This window comes from Oenanthe melanoleuca, chromosome 1, assembly GCF_029582105.1.
Source record: "Oenanthe melanoleuca isolate GR-GAL-2019-014 chromosome 1, OMel1.0, whole genome shotgun sequence".
NCBI lineage: Eukaryota > Metazoa > Chordata > Aves > Passeriformes > Muscicapidae > Oenanthe > Oenanthe melanoleuca.
The window spans coordinates 72,896,855-72,921,948 of NC_079333.1; the positions used below are offsets into that span (position 1 = coordinate 72,896,855).

The 25,094-nt window shown below is 39.7% G+C and overlaps 1 protein-coding gene across 14 annotated transcripts in view; it reads left to right on the forward strand.

Annotated features, from left to right (window-relative positions):
• Positions 1–25,094, forward strand: part of MBNL2 (muscleblind like splicing regulator 2) — a 105,710-nt gene that overhangs the window by 61,586 nt on the left and 19,030 nt on the right. For 7 of the 14 annotated variants that reach the window (XM_056485510.1, XM_056485263.1, XM_056485753.1 and 4 more), the window contains 4 exons: positions 10,371–10,535; positions 13,501–13,701; positions 14,889–15,152; positions 21,467–21,620. In XM_056485510.1, the coding sequence (XP_056341485.1) occupies positions 10,371–10,535; positions 13,501–13,701; positions 14,889–15,152; positions 21,467–21,620 (784 nt within the window). Of the gene's footprint in view, positions 1–10,370; positions 10,536–13,500; positions 13,702–14,888; positions 15,153–20,693; positions 20,748–21,466; positions 21,621–24,831; positions 24,868–25,094 lie in introns of all 14 variants that reach the window. The other 7 variants (XM_056484771.1, XM_056485010.1, XM_056485676.1 and 4 more) reach the window with 2 other exon arrangements.

Here is a 25,094-nt window from a genome sequence, read left to right on the forward strand (position 1 = left end):
AGGGTATTCCAATATCATTGCCATATAATAAATGGTAGGGAGTCTAGTGTGTGTGTTCCTCCCAAAGTCATGGATATATGCCTTGAAAAACCTAGAGGCATTATTTTAATTTGAAATTAACCTAGAATTTTATTTAGTCAGTGCAGAATCTGTCTTAAGGAAGAGAATAATTATCTGCTCCTTCAACACAGTATTGAGAAAGTATAAGCACTCTCGAGACCACAATCCCATATTCTAGTACTGGAATGAATACAGTATTCAGGGAAAGTAATAAGACATCCTAATGTGTCTTATCTTTCCTCATAACCATGATTTAGCTGCCTAATTCCATAAGCTACCATTTCAGATAAATGTAACTGCATTATATTTCTTGCTATTTTTGCTAGATTCTGGAAGCTTCCTAATACCTGGTGGAAGGGGATAGATAACCCTTCAGCAAAAAAGAAACTGGGGGGTTTTTTTAAGCTTACTGGAATGCCAGGGCTTCATTCTTTCCTCTTGCTTGAATTTTTTACTGGCGTTCTTTCTCCCCCTTTTTTTTTTAAAGCTGATCTTTTTTGTTGGTTCTCTGGGTGTTTCTCACTGCTGACTCTTATGTCCTGCTTCTTCAGAGCAGGGGTCTCACTGGCCCTCTTGCTAGTAGTGCAATTTTCCCCTTTCCCTCAGGAGGGAAATTCAAGGTGTGTCAGACTGCAAGAAAAGATGGAAGCTAAAATGTTTTACTGATGATAAACTGATTCCCAGAGGAGGAGGAGGAGGAGCATGAATTAGGTATAGAAAAGGTGAGGAAAGGTGCCCTATTTCCCCTTGGCTTTTCAGGTCAGGTGTACTTGATTGCTTTCTGTTGGCAGCTCCACAGTGAAATGGTATCTTTTAATGTCAATAATTTGTTTGCTGCTTCTCAGCAGCTGTAAAAATTAAAGAGGATTTTACATGTGATTCTTCCTTGAAAATGCACGTATATTCATTTTTAGGTGTTTGTTTCTTTAATTTCTGTTTGATTTCAGGAACTTTCCTATCAGTTGAGAGCTGGTGTCAGACTCCAGCCCTTGCTGGCTGGTCCTGGGAGCAGAGGGATGATTTATTAATAACGCAGCAGTGGTGCCAGTGCTGCCACTGAGAGTGGGTAAACACTCCTCCTGTGCAGAGGGACAAGACTCTGTACTTTTCACCTCTGCAGTTATGTAAGGTGTCCTTGGCCATCTGTGTATTTAACTTGGCCCCTGCTTTTTCCATTTGTTTACAAAATGCTTGGCCATGAAAGTGTGAAATCCCCAACAGGGAAGAGTCCCAGGAAGCCCCAGCTGGACTGGGAGCCCCAGCAAACAGAGGGGTGCAGGGTGGCCTGGCCAGAGTGAAAGCAGCACAGGGCCTGGCCAGTGACATATCAGGGCACCTGGTAGCAGTTCAGGGCTGCTGGGCATCCCACTTGAGAGCTGGGGGCTGTGCATGCTGGTGTCCAAGGCAGTCACTTGCTTCTGGTGTACGTTAGGTCTGTCCTTCTCTGTAGTACACCAGTGGATCCTCTGGTGTGTTGGGGACTTGCTACATCACACTGATGACCTTTTCCATAAGATGAGACTGTTCCAAATACTGTGCCTTTTCCAAGTTACATGTAATTCACTGCAACTCTCAAATGAAGCACCTTTTCAAGGCTCCCTTGGCCAGGTGAATTGCTGTAGAAAACCAGTGTAGTCAGTTTTATAGCACTCTACTCCCATTTTCTTTCTGATCCAGTCAACCAGGCTCCTCACTGCCAAGGCATATCTTCTGCTCCTTTTTGATGCCACATAACTGGTTTTATGGATTTTCCTGAGGTGCATTGATTCCTGGTGTGTTGCTGAGGGTACCATTGCCACTCCATTGCCTGATCCTTGCCGGGCTGTTCATCCTTTGGGCTTATGGGTATCCCATTGGCAAAGACCTCTCCCCATTACTCACTATTTCTTTTCTACCTGGATATGGTGGAGGATATGTGCTGTGCACATTGGAGGGCAAAGTCTGTGTGCTGAGCCACGGTGCCTTTCCTTTACAGGCCTCTGAGAGAGAAATAAGGTGTCTCAGGGCTTGATTGTCATTTCTGCAGTTACCCTTGCCTTCATCACTGCGAAGTGGTGTTTACAAAGCAAGGGAATAATCTCAGTCCTGTTCATATGAGCAAGCTAGCATTAAAGTCAGCATATTTCTGCTTTAAGGTTTTTATGGGAATTGCAAAGTAGGTGGGGAAAGGGGTATGTCAGGAAGTGGTGCTGTGCCATACCCATCTTCTTATTTGCTGCTCTGCTGTTCTGCTACACCACTGTTGCCTTTTCTCTTGCCAGCTGCCCTGCAACCAAACAACTTGCCTCTCTTTGCTGGGATTAATTCTGGAATGGCTACTTTTGTCTGCTCTTGAGATACGGAGAAAATGTGAAGAAAATTGCCTCTTATCAAGCTCTTATCTTCTTTTATAGTTCAGTCAAGTTAAATATAATGGTGTGGAGTATGTTGTTTACCAGCAAAAATCTGTGTCACCGTGACTTACTGTGTGGTCCAGCTTGCAATTTACACATCTCTCCTCAGTCTTCCACAAAAACATTCAATCTTTGAGATGAGCAGGTATGTTAAAGCTGCTCAGCTATGGGTTAACATGCTCTATTCTGAGACTCTATAAAGGTTTTAGACATTTTTTTCTGTAATGCAGGAATCAGTGAATATGTTGACTTCTCTGGCTGGGCAGATTGGAGGGCTTAAGTCACAGCTCTGCTTTTGAAGCCCATCTTGAGTCCCATGACAGGCTGCATCCAGTCATCCCACAGGGGAGCTGTGTTTGTAGGAGCCCTGCACAAGGCAGCTTCACTCCATGTGAAGACTCTCACCACCCATGTAATAGAAATCAGACATCTGAGGAATTTTATCTAAATAAGGTTATGCTTCCCGCTGCTATCTTCATGTTCATTCTGTTGGGTTTTTCCCTTATTCTACCTGTTGGCTGCCTCTCATTCTATGGAACTTGTCTGTGTGCATTAGAGTGAAGATTTATTTCAGGGATTGTCCACAGTTACTTGTGATGTACTGCTGGTAGCCAAACTTGAAGTTAAAATAAAAATAAATGATTTTGAGTGTCTGTGGATGGGGGAGAATGTGAAAAGAAAAACAAAAGGAGCTACATAATTGGGGAAGAAATCATCTCTATTGCCCTATTATTCTCAAATTATTTTCAAGACAGTAAACACAGAAATAAAATAAATTTATATTAGTCTGTTGTCTCTTTGTCTGAGTTTTCTTCTTATTTGTTAGAATGATCTCAAGGATTTTTGTCAAACAACTTAAAATTTCTTTTTTTTTTTTTTTTTTGGCTTCTTCAATATCTGCCTGACTTCTTTGTCTTCTGAGCAATTTAATATTGAGTACACTTCCCTTGATATTGCAAGGCAAATTATTAAACCATTCTCTATAGCTATGCTCAACATTTGTTTGGAAGAGCATCTTGAGAGACTCAGAGCTCTTTGTGCATTGCAAATGTGCTCTTCAGTAGAACATTTTGTCTTTTTCCATTTAAATAAATATCTCCTATTAAGTCTTTAGTGGTAAGACTCTTACATCATTTAGACATTCCATCTTTTTCTAAGGCTTCCATTTTTGTTCAATATTTTTTCTATTTTTTCTGTCAGTTACAGTCAGTTCTTGTTCTCTACTTTTATGAATAAAATGATCATTTTTATTTTACCAGCTTTTAGTTTATTACCAAAAATTGAAGTCATTAAAAGAGTAGCTAATGGGTTTTCTTAGCTTGTTGGAAACTGAATCAGACTGAAGTCACCTGAGAATTTTTTCCTTCTTTCTTTTCTACCTGAAAGCAGGAAAGTGAAATTGCCTTCTACTTTTTCTTGAAACGGAAGTGTGTAGGTGCCTATAAATATGTATGCACACTCACTAACTTTGGTGGGTGGACTTGCAAGGTGGCTTTATAAAAACAGAACTAAGTTCTCAGCAATGTTTTAAAGTTGTTTTTAAGTTGTTTTTGTTGGTAGCTTTTGTCTGGTTTTTTTTTTCCATGAAGACAGAGCCAAGAGCTCAACCATTTCAAGTATATTATAAGAGATGCTTGTGTTGTTTTGAAATACATTTTTCCTTTAGGTGTTTGTGTTTGTAAGATATATGGCAAATAGTAAAGTCTTAGGTATTTGAACTCACCATCAAAAGCTTAATATTTCTATTAGTAGTACAGTTTGGTCCTTCTAATTATTTTTCAATTTCACAAATCCTTCAAGTGTGCCCCATTTTCAAGATAAGGGATCTTATTCTGGTCTCCATTTCTTTCGATATAAAATTATATAAAATTCTGCTTAGGCTGAAAAAATTGTGTTTTCATAAGCATACGTGTTTGGAAGGCAATGTACTCTAGATGTGAAATTATGCAAAATTTAAAAAAAATTGAAATATTTTTGTATGCCTCAAGGAAGAAATAAAATGCTGCGTTAAATTTTTAAAAATCTCTGACTAGTCATTCTTAAGGCTTAACTAAATCCCTGAAGTCCTTGGACATATGCATAATTCTATGAGCCTGTGTAGTCCTATACATTGTGTGAGATGGTGCATATTCACAGCAAGTGCAAAGGGAATACTTTAATGGTGCTATGGTGTCTGGTTTTTTTTCTTCCTGAGTGAAGTTAGAAAGCAGATTGACCTGCATAGGAAAATTGAATTCATGGACTGTGATATTAGATGGAAATGCTTTTTAATTCAGTCCAAACTGAAGTCTGAGGGTGTTGAAAGTGCTGTTGGTGGTTGAGCTCTCGTGTACTAAAATATGTAGGGAAATGTATGCATTCAAATCCTGTAGAACAAGAGGAATCATCCCTCTCTGTGGGATACACAGTGTCTTCTTTAGTGTTTAGGGGTTTTTTTTCCTTTTTGATATTTCTGCACTTGAAAAGTAATTTTTGAACTGGATATTTTGGGCTGGTAGAGTTAGAGTTAGTGTGTTAGAGTTAGAGTTAGTGTGGCTGTCTATGCATAGAAGCAGAAGCTTAAGTATCTCAAAATACCTGCCCTTCTATTGACTGGGCCTATTTTTAGCCTCAGGGAGCACAGGATTATCACAATTGAAAAGTTCCTGGTTTATGCAATACTGAAATTTTTTAATTGATTGGGTGAGGCCACATGTTCCCAAACAGAATTTGCTGAGTGGCTGCTGAGGAGGAATCCCAAAGGAGAAAAAACTGTTTTTGCTCTTGACAGAAACTCTTCCAAATAAGTGTTTATGCCTTAGGTACCACCCCAGCTGCTGACACTGCTGTCTTTGTGGCTATTCTTGCCATATGCTGCCACCACCCTGGACAGTGGCCTGTGCTACCTCCCACTCTGCTGATGTTTGAACAGTGTGTAATATCTTCAGTAGGCAATGTTTAGCTGAGCAGCATGCCCACAGCTGCAAAGGCATTACTGTTTTAAAATGTGTCCTGATCTTCACAGGCATGTGCAAGGCATGCAGAAAATTGCAAGGTTTTTTTTGAGTGAGAGGAATAGTTGTGACATCAGGTGATTATTACTTTTTAAAAATTTTTGTTTGTCTTTTCTAACTCCAGCAAATGTTTAGATCTCAGAGTGTCTATCTGGAAACCAGAAAACCTTTTTTTTTCCCCTTGTAGAACCAGTTGCTCAGGTGCTTTTAAAAACCATTTATGTCTTGGAAGCCATATACTTTTCTTCTTTTCCCATTAAACTGCATATTCAATCTTGAGAGTTCACACAATTTCATCTGCATTTTAGGTTTAGCTTGTTTTCCTAAGGAAACAGGTTTTGCTTTTGTGCACTGTCCATATTTTTGCCAGCATCATCCTCTCACCCTAATGACTTCTGAGCAATGTAGCCAATTTCAAGGAAAATTGCTAGAAGCAAAGACATACCTCAAAGTTCTTAGTGGTTATGCAAAAAGCAGTGTCTGGGTAGCAGAGAGATCCCAGTTTTACCCAATTAAGGAAAGGGCAGCTAAGCCGCTCCCAGCGTGATGTGCCAGCAGCGTGCTCGTCTTGGCCGGCTCCTCAGGACACGCACGGCTCCAGAGAGTTATAATTATCCTGTGATTCTTCATGGGCTATAGTTAGGGGCTGGGAGGGTGCTCTGGGGGAGAAGCAAGGAGGGAGTGGGTACAGTAGGGAGCTAGGAGTTTACAGAGAGCAGAGTTGAGCAGGGGGAGCTGGAAGCACCCTGGGGAGCGAGGTTTGGAGCAAGGGACAGCAAGGTAGCAAACCTACTTTCTGCTTCTCGTTGGATAACCTGTTTTTTAAAGGTGTGTCAGATGTTAGTCTGTGCTGTGAGCTGGGGGAGTCATGCTTTGTTTTTTCCCACTAATAGCATCAATAAATTCCATACCTGACCAAAATAATTCTGGAAGCTTTAGTTGATTCTTGCCTTAAGAGATAGAAGAAACGTTTTGCCTTTTTTTTTTTTCCCTGTTCAAACATATTACTTTTATCAAATATAATTTTAATAAGTCAAAGCTAACTCATTATTATACATAAGCAATTTCCACACTTGAATTGATTATTGTTATTGTTACTATTAGAGCAAAAGTGAAACACTGAAAGAAGTTGTGGATTTATGAAATATTCAAAGACAGGAAATGGATCCTTAGTGTGTTAACATGCAGAGTTATGGGGTGTTACTTCTACATTCACCTAATGCTGTTTATTTTAAATTTAAAATTCTAAACACATATCTAGCTTTTTAATATACTCTAGTATATGTCTTGTTGGCATTGATCTTAGACAAACTGCCTGTTGTTCTTAATGGGAAAATCTATTGATTTTTTAAAAAGCCAGTGGTGTGACATGGCTTGTTAAGGGATGTGTTTTTGAAATTAAGCCAGTCAGGTAGCAGCTCCCATGACCATTGCCCCTGCAGAAGCAGAAACTCTCTTTGCTGTGCCCTGGTGTTGGGCACTGGTGTTCTTTGAGTTCCCAGCTCCTCAATGCACCCTTTCCCTCTCCCACTGCTTTACTAGAATGAAACCTGTGGGACAGCCTGGCACAAGCCACAACATGCTCTAGTGCAGATAATTAGCAGTAGAAAAGTAGTTTTTCTGTTTAAACTTTCCATTGCCTGCTCGAAATGTGGTGCTAGGCAGTAGGCTGGACAGTCTAGAGGACAAAGGCAAAGAGATAAAAGGTCAGAGTTAGGTACCATCCTTCCAGGATAAAGGGAGCAGCAGACTGCTGGGAATGTAATCTGATGTGTGGTCATTGTTCCTATCCATTGCAGATAAGGAGACAGCTCATTGAAAGTGATTTTTTACGTGAACTCCCATGGGAAGTGCACAAGCACTTATGATGTGCTTGTTGATAACCTTCACTTCACGGGTGACAGGACTTTCTAGGGACTCAGTTTCAAACCAGTCTGTCTGTGCCCTCAGTTTCAAGACTCTGACTCATATCTGGGAACAGGTTAAAAGTTGTAAGAAGCAATTTTTTTTTTCTGCTGCCTGCCTTATCCTCCTGAGTTTGTGCTGTCCTGTGCCAAGAGGGACTGACTGTCTGTGGAACAGCTCCTAAACTGCTGTGGTTTTAAGATGAAGCAAGCCTCACTCCAGAGGCTTGATATTGATGCACCTGAAAGTTAAAGTACCTGGTTTTGTCTCTGCATTTGTGATGATGTAGCCTTCTAACAGTAGTTTTTTACAAAGTGGACTCATTGATGGTGACCCAGCGAACACATTGAATGCACCTGCATGTTGTGTACAGTTGCCTGTTCTGCTTTTTGGTTGATATGTGCTGTCATGGCAGTTGGACTTCATGTTTGACTTTTTAATCAACAAAAAAATTCAGGGTAAATTTAATTTCATTTGACTGAAATTATATTACAAGTGTGAATTTTTGTTTGTGCAGTGATTAGTAGTTGGGAAATGGAGCATTTGGGAAAACAGGAATGAAAAATTCCTCATAAGAGTTTTCCTGCTATCATTGTAAGTCCAAAAAGTAAAAAAGCTGGTCTCGGAATTTATTTAACTTTGGTAGTGAGGGGGGATTAATTTACTCACTATTTTCAGTGCTCATTCCACTGCAGTTTATTTTGGGTCATTTAATTTCAACAAGGCTTGATCTGTTTGGAGGGCTTTCTATAGCAGCGTGGTGGGACCACACAGCTCTTTTATAGTACATACGTTCATTGCTAACCAGGAGCTCAGAAAACTAGTAAATGATGCACAGACATGAATAACTTCAGAGAGGACAGTGCATTTTTGTATGGTTGGATTATTTTGAAAGTTTTCAGAAATAACCAATCTTTTGTGCACTGTGGGTTGCTTTGCAGAGCTTGAAGTATTGATGTACAGTAGCTGTGTGCTTTCAGAGGTAAGACTGGAGGTCTGGCTGAAGGCACTCTTTGGGTTTAAGGTACTTCAGAAGCCACTGTGCATGAGAGTTGTTCTCAGGCCTTATTTAAGGAACATGTTTGGTTCCATATGTCAGTGTTTCCATCAGATTCGGTAGTTTGATATGATTTTGCTGTTTTAATTTTTAGGTTTGCCATAGGGGCCATTCATATACAAAATAGGCTAAGGTAAAATAGATGTCAGTTGAAAATGTCTAAATCAGTTGGTCTCATCAGCCAAGAAAAAAGCATATGCTCATTGTCCGTGCTGAATCTGCTCTAGTTCAGCATTAGGATGGTAAAGGCCACATTCCCCCCAAATGAAAGAGCCAGCTTTCTTTTGTGTCCATCATATCATGACTATTTCTGGTTCTGTTCATGCCAGCTGACAAAGTAAATGTTCCTTTTGTGTAATTCATTAAATCAGGCAGCATTAGTGATTCTCTCAACAGAAGGAAGGCATGATGTCCTGAAAGTGGCTGCATCTGTACTAGGAGGTTAAAACAGTACTGAGACCATTGTTCCTGAGAGTTGAGACCTTTGATTTTCTTAACTTTTTAGCTTTGTCACATTTTCTGGCTTCTGCTGTTTAGCATACTCCCAGCAGCAGCCAGGGCAATTCTCAATAGTTTAATAGTGTGGAAATAGCTGTTTGCATTCCCATCTACCTCAACACAGGAGAAGCTTCCTGAAAATGTTTAACTCACCTGCCTTGTAGCAAATTACAGGCAGAATCTGCACAGTTTTGGTGTCTAAGTCAAAAGTGTAACCATGACACTAGTTTGGGGACATTTGAAGCCTGTTGAAAGTTTTGTAGCTCTGTGTGTGTTTGTGTGTTTGTGTGTGTGTGTGTGTGTGTACAAAATGGAGTCAGTGTATGTCTGTACAGTGTGATATTCCTGCACAGGCATCTGGATGCTTTCTTGACTATAGAAGGGTATTCCTGCTTGTCTACAAATTGTAAAACCCTGATACCAGTGAATGGGAAGTTTAAAAAGCATTTCTTAAAAACATCTCAATTTAGAAACAACTTATACAAGTTGAGTGTATCCAGTGTGGTTTGACTAATGCTTTAGGCCCTCTAGTCTCAGCTCTTAAAATTCTGTGATTGTTTGTGAGCCGTGTCATCAAGGAGCTTCTGATCTCAGCAGGTCCTGCCCTGCAGCTGCACAACCTCCTGGTGCACCCTACAATTTCCCTTTCTGGGGGAAAATATGTCCCTGCCTCTTCTGCCACTCTACCTATGTTTGGGGTCAGCTTGCACATCCATGTCCTCTAACCCAAGCCACCTCAAGATGACAGCTCACCTATATTTTTATTGTCTCTAATTATAACTAAAAACTCCTTTCATGTTGATTGGAGCTGTCCTTTTGCTGTGTACCTTCAGATTTAGATCCATACACTGTTTCTAAATTTAGGCTGTAAAAGTACCACCTTTACTTCTGTTCTTTTATACTTGAATGGAAATAGTTCAGAGTTTTGCTGATGTAATAAACCAGGAGGCTGGAAGGCAGTGAACTGGAATAAGGGTGAATGTATGAGAGAACACGAGCAGAGAGTGGCAACTTCAGATCCTCACTGCCATGATCACACAATTATTTTTAATACGATGTACTTAAAAGCTGCATTTCTCTTACAGAAGGTTTCAATTTGTTATTCATCATATGACTCATGTAATAAAAAAATTTATGTTACACCAGATACTAAAGGCAGTTCAGACAGTCTGGACAGTTCTGAGTTTATTAATTGTGTGGCAGTGATCTGTACTTAACAATGAAAATGCTGATTCACAGCCTTTCTCTTTTTTTTTTCCATGGTGAATAGCCTTAATGATCAATCAGAGGTGATGGACTGAGACAGAGCTCAAAGCCATCAGCTCCTCCCAGCCCTCTACATAGTTCCCAGGAAACACCCTGTGTTTCATTAGTTCTCGCTAAGTTTATGATGTAATATTTTGCTTGAAGGCATTAAACTATCATCAAAAGCAGCCAACTGATTAGTGTGACTTCTTTTTCTAGGGTCGTTGTACAAGGGAGAATTGCAAGTACCTTCATCCACCAACACATTTAAAAACTCAACTGGAAATCAATGGCAGGAACAACTTAATCCAGCAAAAAACTGCAGCGGCGATGCTTGCCCAGCAAATGCAGTTCATGTTTCCAGGGACACCACTACAGCCAGTGGTAAGTGTATTTCTCTGATGGTCTTAATGGTAAGTACAGTTGACGACTCTATCAACCTCCAAAAGTCTTTAAATAGTATCAATAAAAATACTCCCTGTCTGTTTGCTTAAGGAATGGTCAAGATGCTAGAGATATGCTCATTTATATTTGCATTTCAAGACGCAATGGAGTGTTGCTGAAGATCTGTACTATTTTTCTTTTATCCCATAATAATTTGCATTTTTTTCACCTCTTTTTTCTCCCCTTAATGCATTTCATGTCATCTTTACAAGATTTTTGCCTATAATCCTTCTGGAGGTGAAAATTTGTGTAATAACAATAATTTGCTAGTAAGTAATTTGAGTAGGAACACAAAGTTTCTCAGGAGTCTATGGGTTTGAATGGCTTTAAATATTATTTAATCCCAGAACTGGGAGCAAAGGTTAGTGGATAGCATTTTCTTACTCTGTTGAAGTGTCTGAGGATAAGATAATTGGTGGTGCATGCACTTTACAACCTCAGTGTTTTGTCTCAAGGTGGTTTATACGGTGACTGAGACACTTCATATCCAGGAGGTGACATAGAACTAGAGTCTGGCATGCATGAGCAGCATCTTTGGATATGCACTAAAGTGATCAGTTGCCCTGGGCAGCCCTTGCAGTTGGGCTCCTCAGTGCAGCAGACTTCCAAAGCATGGTTTGGCAAGTAATCTGAATTAAACTTTTCACACATGGCTGCTAATGATTTTTTTTCAATCTAAATTCCTAGTGTGAGGCATCCCATTGGAGTGGGATTTTTTTTCTCTAACTTGAGGCATCTGGAGTGTTGGTATCAACTTCTGCAGTGAGTTTCCAAGGTCCATTTATAGTTTATCAAGACACATAGGCACTCCTAATTACTATTTGCTTGGCTTGTTCCAGGCACCAGCATTCAGATTAGATGATTCAGTTTTCAAAGTGCCTTTGTCTTTCCATGGGCTACCACTGGAGTCAAGAGTAGGTATCTAAGAGGAAGACATCTGCATTTGGTCACAGGAAGCTCACCCCAAATGCCTTTTTCAATAATGTCTTTTTATACTTGAAACATCTACTGTCAGGTGAGATTGAGAATTGAGTGTCAGGGCTCCCTGGATTTCTGGTACATGCTCATCAAATTGTATCTGGTGGTGTTGGCCTCCTAATGTGTCTTGATATTTCCTGGGGATTTACTGCATGAATTTTCACCAGAAAAAGTTTTGATGAAGTAGTAGATTCCATCGCTTAATATTATGAGAAAAATTGAAGTGGCAAAATTATACTTTTTTCTTCTCATCCATTTCATCATTTGAACTTTACAGTTTCATTGACGTAATGTCTTCTGTACTGATTGCTGTGATAAAAATGCCAGGCCTGTCTCACATAAATTGCCAGATTAAGATGACTCAGCCTTGACCAAAAGGATAAAAAGTGAAAGAAAATTTCATAGAAGTCATTTGACAAGTGGATTTATTCTTTAAATCATATCTGACACAAAGCTGTTATTTATATTTCACATAACACAGATTGTCTTCAACATAGTTGAACTATTGTTTCATATAAATGTTCATTATTATGCTCTTCAGGATTTAGCTAATGTTTGACATATAATCTGAATTGCTTGATATCAAGCAGATTTGATCACTGATTGAAACACTGCATAATACACTTTTAACTCCTAAGGGCAGTTAGATGTCATTTTGGTATAGCTGGTTTTCCTGGTTAATCTCTATGCTCAGAGCATCTTATTGGTACAGAGTCACATCCAATTATAATTTAGTAATTAGTTCCAAAGACAAAAAAATCCAAAGTAAAGCAAACACGAAAAAAAAAATAAAAACTGCCTCTAGCTCCTGTGTTTTCTCTTGCATATTTTCTACGTACTATATGTCATGCAGGCCACCTTGATGGGAAAGACACTTCCTCTTTGTTAAAGTGTTTTGAAGTCTAAGTGTTGTGCTGTTGTGTTTCTAGCTCCTGGCTTATTTGGGAACCTCATTTATGACAAAGCTAATTGGAGATGTGTCCTGTAGTTTTTCCTCATTTATAATTATAGCTTCACTCTCTGGGGTACTCAGCTCTGCAGAACTAAAGCACTTTCCAGGTCTGAGCCTGGGCTGACAATGGTGATGTTCTGCCTCCACCCCTGTGGAGCTAGTGGTAACAAACCCACTATTCTGCCTCATCACGGCTGTTTTAGCATCACACAAATGCTCTTTCTTCTGGTCATGACTTCACTGACTCACTGTAGGAAAGAACAAAGCAAGATTTTAGACCTGTATCACTCCCTCCAATCAAAGTTTTTCATATGATGAACTAATCTAAGCCTGAATAATCCCTTTCTAAATATTGTGTCCAGCTGAGATTGTAATATTTATTTTGCTTGCCACTGGTGACAGCTGAGCACACAAACGTTTGCGAAGGTGAGTTTTTTCAGTGTATGAGACACAGTAACATATAATTGCAGGAGGTGGCAAAATACAGTATGCAAACATACTGGAAGTTACATGCCAAAGAGCTCATTATATGTACTCTTATTAGAAATATGGCTTTAATATAGTTAATAACGCTTTAGCTATGAAATCTGAATACTTTGAAAAACAGCCTGTTTTCCCAAGGAAAACAGGTATTGAGAAAAAGCAATAAAGTCTGTGTTATTTCTACATTTAGATGTGTAAATAAGCCTGCTATGTAAGCTGGACCTCCACACAGATCCAGATTCAAAGTAGGACTTCCTTTGCATCAGCAGGCTCTTTTCCAATAATAGAGTTACAAAGGTGGTTCTTGGTGTGCTGCTGGAATGTGTTAGGTGATTAAAAGAAGAGAGGATGCAGTGTGTTTTGCCAGCTGTTTGAAGTTTTTTTCATTAAGAAAATGAATCGGTGCCAGAAAGAACAGCAAGCAAAAGACAACTAGTACACTGTTGATTAAGGGGCTTTTTTTTCATCTTGGTGTGTGTTTTCCTTTTTCAGCCCACATTTCCAGTGGGTCCCACAATAGGAACGAACACGGCTATTAGCTTTGCTCCTTACCTAACGCCAGTAACACCAGGAGTTGGCTTAGTCCCGACTGAGATCCTGCCCACGCCGCCTGTCATTGTTCCTGGAAGTCCACCAGTTTCAGTTCCCAGTTCAACTGCTACCCAGAAACTCCTCAGGACTGATAAACTGGAGGTACTGTGGACACCATTGTGACTAGAAATACATTCTGTGTTAGGCTGGGGTGAGAGATTCTGGAGGGTATTACTGTTGTTTTAGAAGCAAAGCTTAAATCTAGTTGCTACAGATAAAAAACTTGTAACCAGGCACAATTTCTGCACTTGCAGCCAGTGATGATTAAATACTGTTATTTTTAAAGTAGTGTTTTTACTTATATTTAATACACAGACATCAATATGAGTTGGTTTTTTAAATTTTTTTTTGTAAAGTTCATCATCTCAAAAAACCTCAGGTATACATTCCTGTAAAGGCATGTCTTGATGAAATATCTAACAAGCACATTTTTTATTTCAGAAATAACTGTCTTGGTTTTTCTGCACTGATAATAAGGGAATTTCATAGCTTTATGGATCAATATTAGGGGAATGGTATAGCCCTTCAGCCCTGAGCTGCCAATGGAGATGTGGAGTATTGCCAACCCTGCAGCAGGCTGAAGGGACAAGCCCCCAGCTATGTGCAGAGCCTCCCAGCTGTTGCTGGATAACTGCATGGCTGGACTCAGTGGAATCTGTGATCTTAGTACACAAGGGGGCCAAATGACTCTTGCAAAAATGAATGTTCTTTCCCAAAAGCCTAAGCACCAGTGTCAAGAGCACATTTCTTCATAGGAAAATCAATGTGTTCATTCTGCCAGTTTTTGAAAATTATTTTTAAGTAGGATCTCAATTTTGTTTGTAGACTCCATAATAAACACAGTGAATCTGATGTGTATTTTCCCTGGGTTTCAGCAAGAGGAAGTCCTTCCCTACCAGTCTACCTGCAAGAATACAAAGTGTAGTCAGAAAGAGACAAAATATTTTGTGATTCCCAGCTAGTTTTGCAGGAGCAGTTACGTGAGTAAGTAAGTATCCTTCCCAGCTGCTTTCTAAACAAGAAAAAGGAAAGGCATTTGGGAATGCTTCTGTTGCATGTTAAGTTTATTTAGCCGCAGTGCCAGAGAGCTACCTGAGGAGCCAAGAACACAAGGGCAAAATAGGTGCACTGCCCTCACCCACCGACAGATGAAGGGTTTATTAAATTGCAGCTGCTGTAAAACTTGAACTTCCAGGGGAAGGGGGCAGGTCAGCCTTCTGGGGGCGTGGGACCCTCCTTGCCCTCCCCGTTGCGCCGAGCTGCCCCTGCAACGCGTGTTGTTTCGCTAGGTGTGCAGGGAGTTCCAGCGGGGGAACTGCGCGCGTGGAGAGACTGATTGCCGCTTTGCGCACCCGGCAGACAGCACCATGATTGACACTAACGACAACACCGTAACCGTGTGTATGGATTACATAAAAGGGCGTTGCATGAGGGAGAAATGCAAGTATTTTCACCCTCCTGCACATTTGCAGGCCAAAATCAAAGCGGCGCAACACCAAGCCAACCAGGCTGCAGTGGCAGCCCAGGCAGCTGCAGCAGCTGCGACTGTGATGGTAAGTGCTGGCATGTATGGCTGCCTTTATTTTGATGCCTATTTTGCTTTAATTTAATGCTGTTTGCTTATACTTTCTTTTCTCTTTTGCCTCCTTTTAAAAAAAAAATTTGGTTTTTTTTTTAATTTTGGTGAAAGATAAGAATTTATAAAATTATTACTATTGCTTGATGGGAGGAAGCACTTTCTTTTCTTTATGCCCTTGTTTTAATGCTGTATTTCTATTCAAGACAGTGAAGCAAATGACACTCTATACCACTTCTGTTCCCTGCCTTAATTATATGCAAATTTGCCCCTAGTATTTCCAAACAGAAACAAAACTGATAAGCTTCAGTGTTCCCAGGAAAACAGAGACACATATGCTGTCTTAGCTCTTTGATGGCAGATATACATGTGGAAATTTGGAAGAAAAGCAAAGGAAGAGCGTTTGCTCCAGAGATCAGTAGTAGAACAGAAACCTGCCCTGAGATTCGGCATAGTCCACCTTAGAAATGAGACAACCAGCAGCCACCTTGGTCTCGCTGTACTGGTAGTGTAAAAAGACCAGGACACTCATCTGATCTACCATTAGTGCCTGCCTGAGGATGAGAAAGAACTATCCATAATGACTAAAAAGTGTTGCCTGTATTTTTTTGAACTTTGGTTAGATGCATTTTATGCCTGGACACTTCTTGCTTCTCCTGCTATTATGGGCAAATTCCTTGAATCATGAGGTTTTAAGATAGTAAACTATAATGGGAATCATTTGGAAAGAAACATTATGGCTAAAGTCAGAAGAAAAGAGAATGAGGACTTTTATTTTCATATATTTTGACTTCTTACTTAAAACTGTTCACACAAGACAGCCCACCCCTTCTCCAGGATTGGGTTCCTCTTACAGTTGCTACCAGGGAAGTTGATGAATTTGCAGTGGTATTGATAAAGTTAAATAAATTGAACATGCAGGATCTGACTTGAGAGACAAAACTACTGGCAGCAAATCAAAGAATCATTGTCCTTATTGCTGGCAGTGGACGAATAATTAAGCAGATGTGGTTTGTGGACTTGTGGGCAGTGCATACAATAGTTATAAACAATACAGTTATTCTCTGGTTAAAAAGCCTACCAGAAACACAATACAGTACAGTACATAACTACCCCAAGCTATTGTATTTAACAAATTAGAAAAAACCAGACATTTTTGAGGGACAAAGGGTAAGTTATGCAAGAAAGTAAACCACCAAACAGAAGAATATTTCTTAAGTTTTAATATTCTTTCTCTAATAGTATCCACAGCCTTTGTTTCAAATTGGATGATTTTTAGTTAAAGTTTCCTGTGCTTGCAGAAATTGAATACCATCTGGAAATTAAAGCAGAGAAGATTGGATTTTTATTCTGATTAGCTTCTGTTGTGCAATATTTATTGTACATTTAGAGAATGTAGTATTTCTAGGCACTATACTAAATAAGAAAGGAGAGAGATGAGGGGATTAATTTTTTTGCGCTTCGGTAATGGTTGCAGATATATATCCTGTGGTTTTAAATACAGCTTAATTAGAGTTGCATTAGCCTCAAAGCAAGATGAAGCATCTTTGGAAACACAGAATTGAAATGTTAGCAGTCTAATATCACAGGAGAAGGCAACAGGGACCCATAATTTAGGGTAGCATTTTGCAGAGAAATATGTACAAAATATTCCAGCCCATTTCCCTTGCTTAAGCAGGGGAGCTAGAGGAGATTGCCCGGGTTGTGCCTGTTTGGTTTACTAAAGTCTCTTAAGAATGGAAACTCCCTAACTTGGAAACCTTCTCCATACTTCCAGTATGAAATGTTGTTGTTTTGTGGGGGCTTTTTTGTCTTACATTTAAATTGAATTGCATTTATATAAATTTGTTTCCATTGTCTCTTCTCCTGTCCCAGGGCACCACTGGCTCCATCCATCTTTACCCTGAAATCAGGTGTTTGTATACACTGATGAGATTCTCCTATATTTTCTTCAGGCTGCATCCAGTCCCTTGATCATCTTTCAGGTCCTCTTTTGGAGTGTTTTCTAGTACACCTATATCTTTCTTGTGCTGGGGTGCCCAGACCTGGACAGAGTGCTCCATATTTGGCCTCACTAGGGCTGAGTAGGGGGGAAGAATCACCCTGCACCTGTGAGTGATACTCTTCCATATGCAGCCCAGAATGCCATCAGCTGCCTTTGCTTATGAGGGTGCATTGCTGGCTTCTTCTCCACCAGGATCTTGAGGGTATTTTCTGCCAAGCCTTTGTGGCCCCCAGCATGTACTGGTGCCTTGTGATGTTCCTCCCCAGGTGCAGGTCTTGATATTTCTCTTTGTGGGACTTAGTGAAGTTCCTCTGTGCCCATTTCCCCAGATTTTCTAGCCCCTCTGAGCAGTAGCACATCTATCTTGTGTATCAACCACTCCTCCAAGTTTCACACCACTGGTGACTGGCCTCTAGCTGGGCTCTGTGTTGCTGGTCACCTCCCTTTGAGTCTGGAACTTGAGAATTGTCAGTCCACCTCCCTGTTTCCCATTTAGCCCACAATAAAGAAATTTATCTGTGAGGATGAAATAGTGTTGAAATCCTTTCTGAAATCAAGAGAAACAACATCCATTGCTCCGCTTTCACCACCCTTCCAGTCTCATCATAGAAGGATGTCAAGATGGTTAAGCACAATTTCCCTGTCAAAAATCTATGCTGACTACTTCCCATCATTGTCTTGGCTTTCATGTGTTTGCAGATGATTTTCAGGAGGATTTGCTCAATTGCTTTCCCAGGGATAGAGGTGAGGCTGACCAACCTGTCAGTCCTCAGACCTCTGTGCCTGCCCTTTTTAAAGATAGTGTCATTTACTTTCTTGCAGTCTTTGGGAATTTTCCCCCGGTCACAGGGATCTTTCAAAGATAATTAAGAGTAACCTTGCAGTGACATTGGCTAGCTCCCTCAGCACCCAGGGTGCATTCTGTTAGTTCCTATCGGTTTGTGTACATACCACTTGTTTAAATGTTCCTTAGCCTGATCATCCTTCTCCAAGGGAAAAATCTTTTTCACTTCAGACTTTCCCACTGGTCTCCCACTGGCCTGAAGGCCAGTCTTGCCAGTAAAGACTGAGATGGAAAGGATTTTCAGAACCTCAGCCTTCTCTTATGTTCTGTGTCACCAGGTTGCCTGTCCTATTCAGCAGTGGAAACACATTTTCTCTAGTCTTCTTTTTGTTGCTGAGAAGCCCTTCTGGTTTTTTTCTTTCACATCCCTTGCCAGATTCAACTCCATGTGATCTTTGACTCTCCTAACATATCCCTGCATGTTCAGGCTGTGTCCCTGTTCCTCCTGAGCCATCTGTCCCTGCTTCCACCTCTTGTGGGCTTTCCTTTTTTCCTTTGGGTTTAGTCAGGAGCTCCTTGCACATTCATGGAGGCCACTGCTGTGTGGATTTTGTTTGTATTCCAGGAGACATTATAGCATACCAATGTGCTGTATGGCAGGCAAATACTATGCCTTGAATGTTTGATCATTTTTAATATTATCTTTATTTCCTTTTTGTATCCTCTTCCTCTCCAGCCTGTAGCTATTGATTCATTGGTTGTTAGTTATGTAGATCAAATGTTGAGAAGGAGATAATCTGATTAATCAGAAAGAGGCAAAGGAGGTTTTACTATCAGGATGAAATAAAAGAAAATACTGATGTAGAAGAGCAAAATAAGCAGTTTGAAAGCCTAAAAAGAATAGGAGACTACATGGAAGCAAGGTTGATGAGTGTGTTTAGGAACAGATCAGGTCTTTGGGTTGGGAAGACTGAGACTGAACTTGCTGAGGAATATGAGGGCAAAGCTTCCAAGTAGGGAGGTGATGTTAAGAACAACATGGAGAAAAATTGGAGAAAGACAATGATAAACAGAGAGATAATAAGTTAACAGAGAGATTAGATAAAATCTGTGTTTGGATAATAAAGGTAATTAATTTTAACAGTTTACTCTTAGCGATGTTGATTTGAATTTGTGGGCTTCATCATCTCATAATGCTGAATTGAGTTGTGCTGCCTTCCCTCTGTGGTGGAGGCAGAGTGGCTCTGAGGCTGTGCCCCAGGCAGTGGAGTGGTGTTCTCTGCAGTGGTGCCTGCACCGTGCTTAGGCAGAAGTCTGTGCAGATCCCCACTTCACACTGGGTGTTTCTTGTGTGAGTCTTGGGCCCAGGGAGATGAGAAGATCCTGTAGATCAGGGTATGTAATCCAGAAAAGTGCTAAAGAAGAGATGAGGAAGGTGTTGAGAACACTCTTGCAACAGAGACAGTAACAAGGAAAAAGTAAAATGAGGACTGTCCTGCAGAAAACCCTGTTGGTACCTGATAAACTTAAGACCACAAGGTGTTTTCAGACATTTTGTGCCTTGTCCTCTTCCCCTCAGCTTTTGTTCCCTATTTCCACATACTGATTTCAAGGTAGACATAATCTGCATATTCTATAAAGAGCTAAATATCAGCCTGTGTTTAAAAAACAAAAGTAAAAATTTCAATTTCTAGGTAAATTTTTCTTTCCTTTTTAAAGGTCTGTAGTAATTATTTCCACTATAAAACTTGAAAGAAATGTTTTATCTGAGAATTTTTTTTACAGAATGCTGTCACATCAGCCATAAGTTTGAAAGAATACATAAATGTATATGCCTATGTACTATTGCCTAAATACTTTCTTTTGAAAATTGATAATGCTGGACTAGTATCATAACTCATATGTTAATGTTGGCTTATGAACTGGGAGCCCAGTTTTACTCCCTGCTCCTGAAGCTAGTACTGAAGGTTATAGCAAAATTTAGAAAGTATGTTTTCAATTCTGAAAGACCTTTTTCCCTCTCAATGTAATGTGGTAAGTTACAAGATTTTAAAAATCTACAAAACTGACCCAGCTGTAGGAGAAAAGAAAAGGAATTAATGATAAGTTAGTGTAACTGGACTTGGTTTTGTATTGGCAAAGGAGGATCTATCTCATTTTGACCACTGAATGTTTCACTTCTGTAAATTAAAAGACACTCACCTTGTAAGAACTGACATTAATAGCACTTTTAATGCATTACAACTTTCACTAGTGCTTTGTATTTGAAATGTAGCCTCCCAAATCAGTTTTCTCACTTCAAAATGTGATCGAACTAACTTATCAGGAATTCCAATAGGTGTATCCTTAGAACTTTCTGCATCTCTGTGAAGTGTTTATATGATGCTTAATAGTGTCTGCAAGCTGCTGTTTTACTCAACTTTCCTGAATTTCAAACATCTATATTTTACTCTCTTATATGCTTTTAACTAAGGTATAGTAGATGCATTTTTGCTTCGGTACTAATTCAAAATGTAATATTCATTTCTTTAGAAGACATTTTTGTTGTTGTGCATGCCTAGTGTTTTGTATGTTGTATATTGCATTCAGAATATTTTTTTCCTTCTCACCTATCCACAAATGCAATGCCGTTCCCATGACGCACCTCTGCTTGCTGTTTACCTGTATGTTAATTCGCTTGACTCCCATTGGCCCACTGCCATCATGTGCTCGCTGCCTGTTATTAAAAGACTCAGTCGACTGCCAAAGCAATGAAGCGACCTCTCGAAGCAACTGTAGACCTGGTACTTTGACCTTTCACCTTTTGCTTTGCATGTAGCTTTTTTTTTTCCTTTTTTTTTTTTTTTTTTTTTTTTTTTTTTTTGTTTGTTTAATTTTATTATAATTTTATTTTTTTCCTTCAGAGAAGCAACTAATGAAATTTGTATCGCTTTACTTTTCGAACATCAAACGGAAATGATTTCACATACTCGTTAATTTACCGGAAGCTCTATTTATCCATCTCATTCTCATACGTAATAGACCGCAGACGATTTAGTTTGGTTCCTAACACAGTTTCATCTTTTTTAAATCTCTCATGAAAAGTCAAATTGAGATAAAACTGCTTTTGTAATTGAAAATGCGAAACGTAATCCATTAATCTGTATAATAATAGGAAATGATATTTAAATTTAAAAATGAAAGAAAATACTTGGCAATGAAACACAAGTGGTTTTTTCTCCCTGTAATATTTGAAAACCTATTTAAAGGCAATGCCATTTTCGTTGCTTTAAAGCAAACGTTTCTTTTCAGTAGTTGTGCTGCTACAGTTCTAGGTTAATAGTACCATGCTTTTGCTACCAATAACAAAATTTCACTCATTTTACATTGCTGTGCTTTGAGTTAATATGCATGGCGAGGCATCTTTAGCTGCTTTAAAAAATATTAAGTTTTTGTATTTATGTATATGTTGCGGACAAGGTCTTAAAAATGGCGCCATTTTAACTAACTTTCTTATTTACAGGCCTTTCCTCCTGGTGTTCTTCACCCTTTACCAAAGAGACAAGCACTTGAAAAAAGCAATGGTGCCAGTGCCGTTTTCAATCCCAGTGTCTTGCACTATCAACAGGCTCTTGCCAATGCTCAGTTGCAGCAACATGCAGCGTTTATCCCAACAGGTATGTTGTATCCACATTGAACTGGTTTTGTGTCCCTGAGGTAGCCTCTCTGCCAGGCAGTTGCACTTAACAGAAGGTTTTATTATGCTCCCTGCCCCACTTAAGCTGAAGTCTGAACAGATGATTGCACATTATTTTAATTCCTCTTGCAAAGGACAAGAATTCAAGCAGAAATTTCAACATGCCGTTAATTCATAGCCTTGCTCATCATTCTCCAGAGTTTGACCCTTTTTGCAAACCATAAATTGAATGGATTTTGACTTGTATCTTGTTTCCACTAACAAAAATGCTGGGAAAAACATCATGCTTCAGAGATGCCACAGCATCCTCCTGCTCCCTCAGCTGCTATCTTGCAGCTGTGGGGATTTCCCCAGCCCCAGACGAGCACTCTGAGAAAGGGAACACCAGCCATAAACTTCCAGTCAATACCTGCATGGAAACACTGGCAAAGCACATTGCTCCCTGGAGCTGCACTAAAGAGCTTTTAGACATCAGATGCATTTTCGTGGTTTTGGAGCACCACCAGAACTTTTCCACTAGCATTTGTGGCTCATAGCTGGGGTTATAATTCTTCATAGGGTTGATCTGAAGATGAGGAATGTAATTTACATTTCAGTGCTTGGAGCTCTGTGAAAATCAGAGCGTTCAGAGATGGCTTGACCTGCACCCTGGCTGGTAGCAGGGCTTCTCTATAACACTGTGAGAGAAGGGATGTGCTGGGTGCTCGTGTAAGCAGTAACAACACAACCCTCCAAATTGTGTCAGTCACCCCCACTCCAGCTTCCCAAAGGAGAACATCTCTCCTAAGGAATTGTGCGACTTCGTTCGTAATTAACAAATTACGTATTTTAGTGTCAGGGTGTTCAAGTGTGAACTTCAGAATAGTTTAAAACTACGTGTTTGCAAATGTGCTTGACATTTCAGCAATTTTATTTTAGTTTATTGAAATAATGTCGGTTAAACAAGGAATGAAAGGCAGCACATGATGATTTCCCAATCTATCAGCATTCCCATATGTTTTTAAAGATAAAAAACAAACACAGATGGCTTTGACTTCATGGAATTTTTCTATAAGGCCTCAGTAACAACCTTGGAGCCTGCCCCCGTATTTGTAATAGTAAGTAATAGCATAGCCTTATTTTTAGCACACTGGTGCACCAGAATATGTGTGGCAGAAAACACACTGACATTTATGAGAATGTTTGAAAAAAATATAAATAAATGGTGAGACCGCCTGTTTGGACATGAATGGAAGACTACCCTGTGCTTACAGAACATACAGAAATTTCCACTAATTTATTTTACACTGAAACAATGAGAATTTGTAGCACGATAGGTATTTTTCCTTCTTAGGCACTCCCTTTCAGGGCTTACTGTTCTTATTTGCAATTGACAAGGACTTAAAATTAACTATGGAAAATACAGTAGTTTAAACCTTTTCCAGTGAAAAAGCATTTGGATATTTTTCGGACTTTTGGAATGTTCATGCTTCCTTAAATTCATGCTCACTTTTTGTAGTTTTTATTGTCCATCCCTCTTTCCAACTAATTGCTGTAATTCTAGTTTTAGCTGAAAAATTTCTGGTGGTAGGAAGGGTGGATCTTGGAACCAAACCTCAAGGGCCAGGGTGTTCTCAAGCCTCAAAAGAAGTGCATGGAAAAAAAAAAAAAAAGAGCTATATCATAGCAGATGGAGCCCAAGCCCCAGAGTAGAAAACATTCCTTAAAGTGGTCAACCTCCTGCTCTTTTCAAATGCCATCAGCTCCAAGGAAGGATATTAAAGAGAGGAGTGGGGTTTGGGAGGAGTTCAGAAAAGGGGAACACCCTCTATAAGAATGGGTGTCTTGAGCTTTCCAATAAAGATGATACATCTGATATTCCCACATTTCCTGCGAAGATTGGATTTGGTGGGTGTAAGGACTGTCATGCAACCCACGTCTGAGGAGCAATGCATGACATTATCTGTTGGATTTTAATGATTATGTGATATTTCCTAAACTGGTATAATTTTCAAATGTGTTCCTTGTGTGTGTGTGCGTGTGTGTTAAATTTTAAGACAAGTTTTGCTGCTGGAATATATATAAAACTTAATTGTTTTATATAACTTCTCTGCTTTATTAACCACTGGCTCCCCTAATAAAAAGTGTGGGGCTTGACTTAGCATGGCTTACCTCTGAAGTTCTGCACTTTGTTTGTTTTGCATCAGTTTGATTGCTTTGTCACCTTCTCCTTATTGTTTGGTGAACGATCTTAAAAACAGCAGATCTTTTCTCTCTTCCCATTGCTGTTTGTTAGTGTTTCTATAGCCTCTGGAGGAGGAAGTTTGTGTATTCTCTGGGGACTGTTCTTGGGTAAGGTCATTCATAGTCACGCAGGTCCTGCGACGGTCCGAGGCAGGGCTGCAGTAGTCACTCAGCAGGATTGCAGGAAGCATATTCGACCCTGTGTCAAATATGCATGAACCTGGCACTAGTTTCCTTACCTGCTTGCCCTCACCAGCTTGCTGTATGCACTGCACTGGAAACAGGCTGATCTCTTTCATTTGGCCTTTCCAGAAAGGTTAAAGGTGGGCGAGGCACCACAGCTAAACTGCATGGCAGGTGAGCAGTCATCCCACAGCATCTCCGAGGTGCGCTGGGAGCCTTCTGCTGGAGTGTTGCCCACTTTGAGATTTGGTTTGGGACTTGTCAAAGTACTGTTTTCTTTGTGTTAAGAATGGGTGCATTGACACCAAACATAAATTTGGCAAAGCCCCTGCAGTAGAATATTGTCTTAATTCCACTTTCTTTTCCTTCCACGTGTCAAAAAATTGGTGAATGTTGATCTGCGGAACGTTGAGCTGTCTGAATTGTGCAATGAGTTCTAAGAGTCCCAAATACTGTGATCTTTAACCAAAGATATTTTTATAAACAAAACCCTGTTGCTGCAAAAGCACTCAGTGAAAGGATAACATTAATAAGTGAAAAAGTTTATGAAGTATCTTGAATATGTACAGAAACATGCCAAAACCCCCACAGTATACACAGGAATTTCATAAGAACACAATCACCTTTTTGTGTTAAAGCAAAACTGTGAATGACCTTACAGTTTCATTTAACTAACTTACTTCTCTGTGGTTATGCTTGAATCTCACTTTGAATGTTAACTCTAAACAGCTAACCTGTTTCTTCCCTTTATCCACTTTTTTCACCTATCATTGCATGACACGCAGGGTCAGTTTTGTGCATGACACCCGCTACCAGTATTGGTAGGTTCCAAATTTCTTTATTGATCTCTCTTTATACTGTATATGATGTATATTCACTTGTTTCAAAAATCTTAGGTGAGATTTAGCCACTAACTAGACTTAAAGGTTCGCTTGTCCTTCTGGTTGACTTTGCAGAGTGTTTAGATTTGTAGATTAAAGCTGCAGTTTAGACATGATATCACCTGCTATAACAACTACACTGCAAAAGCATAATACCATGAATTCCA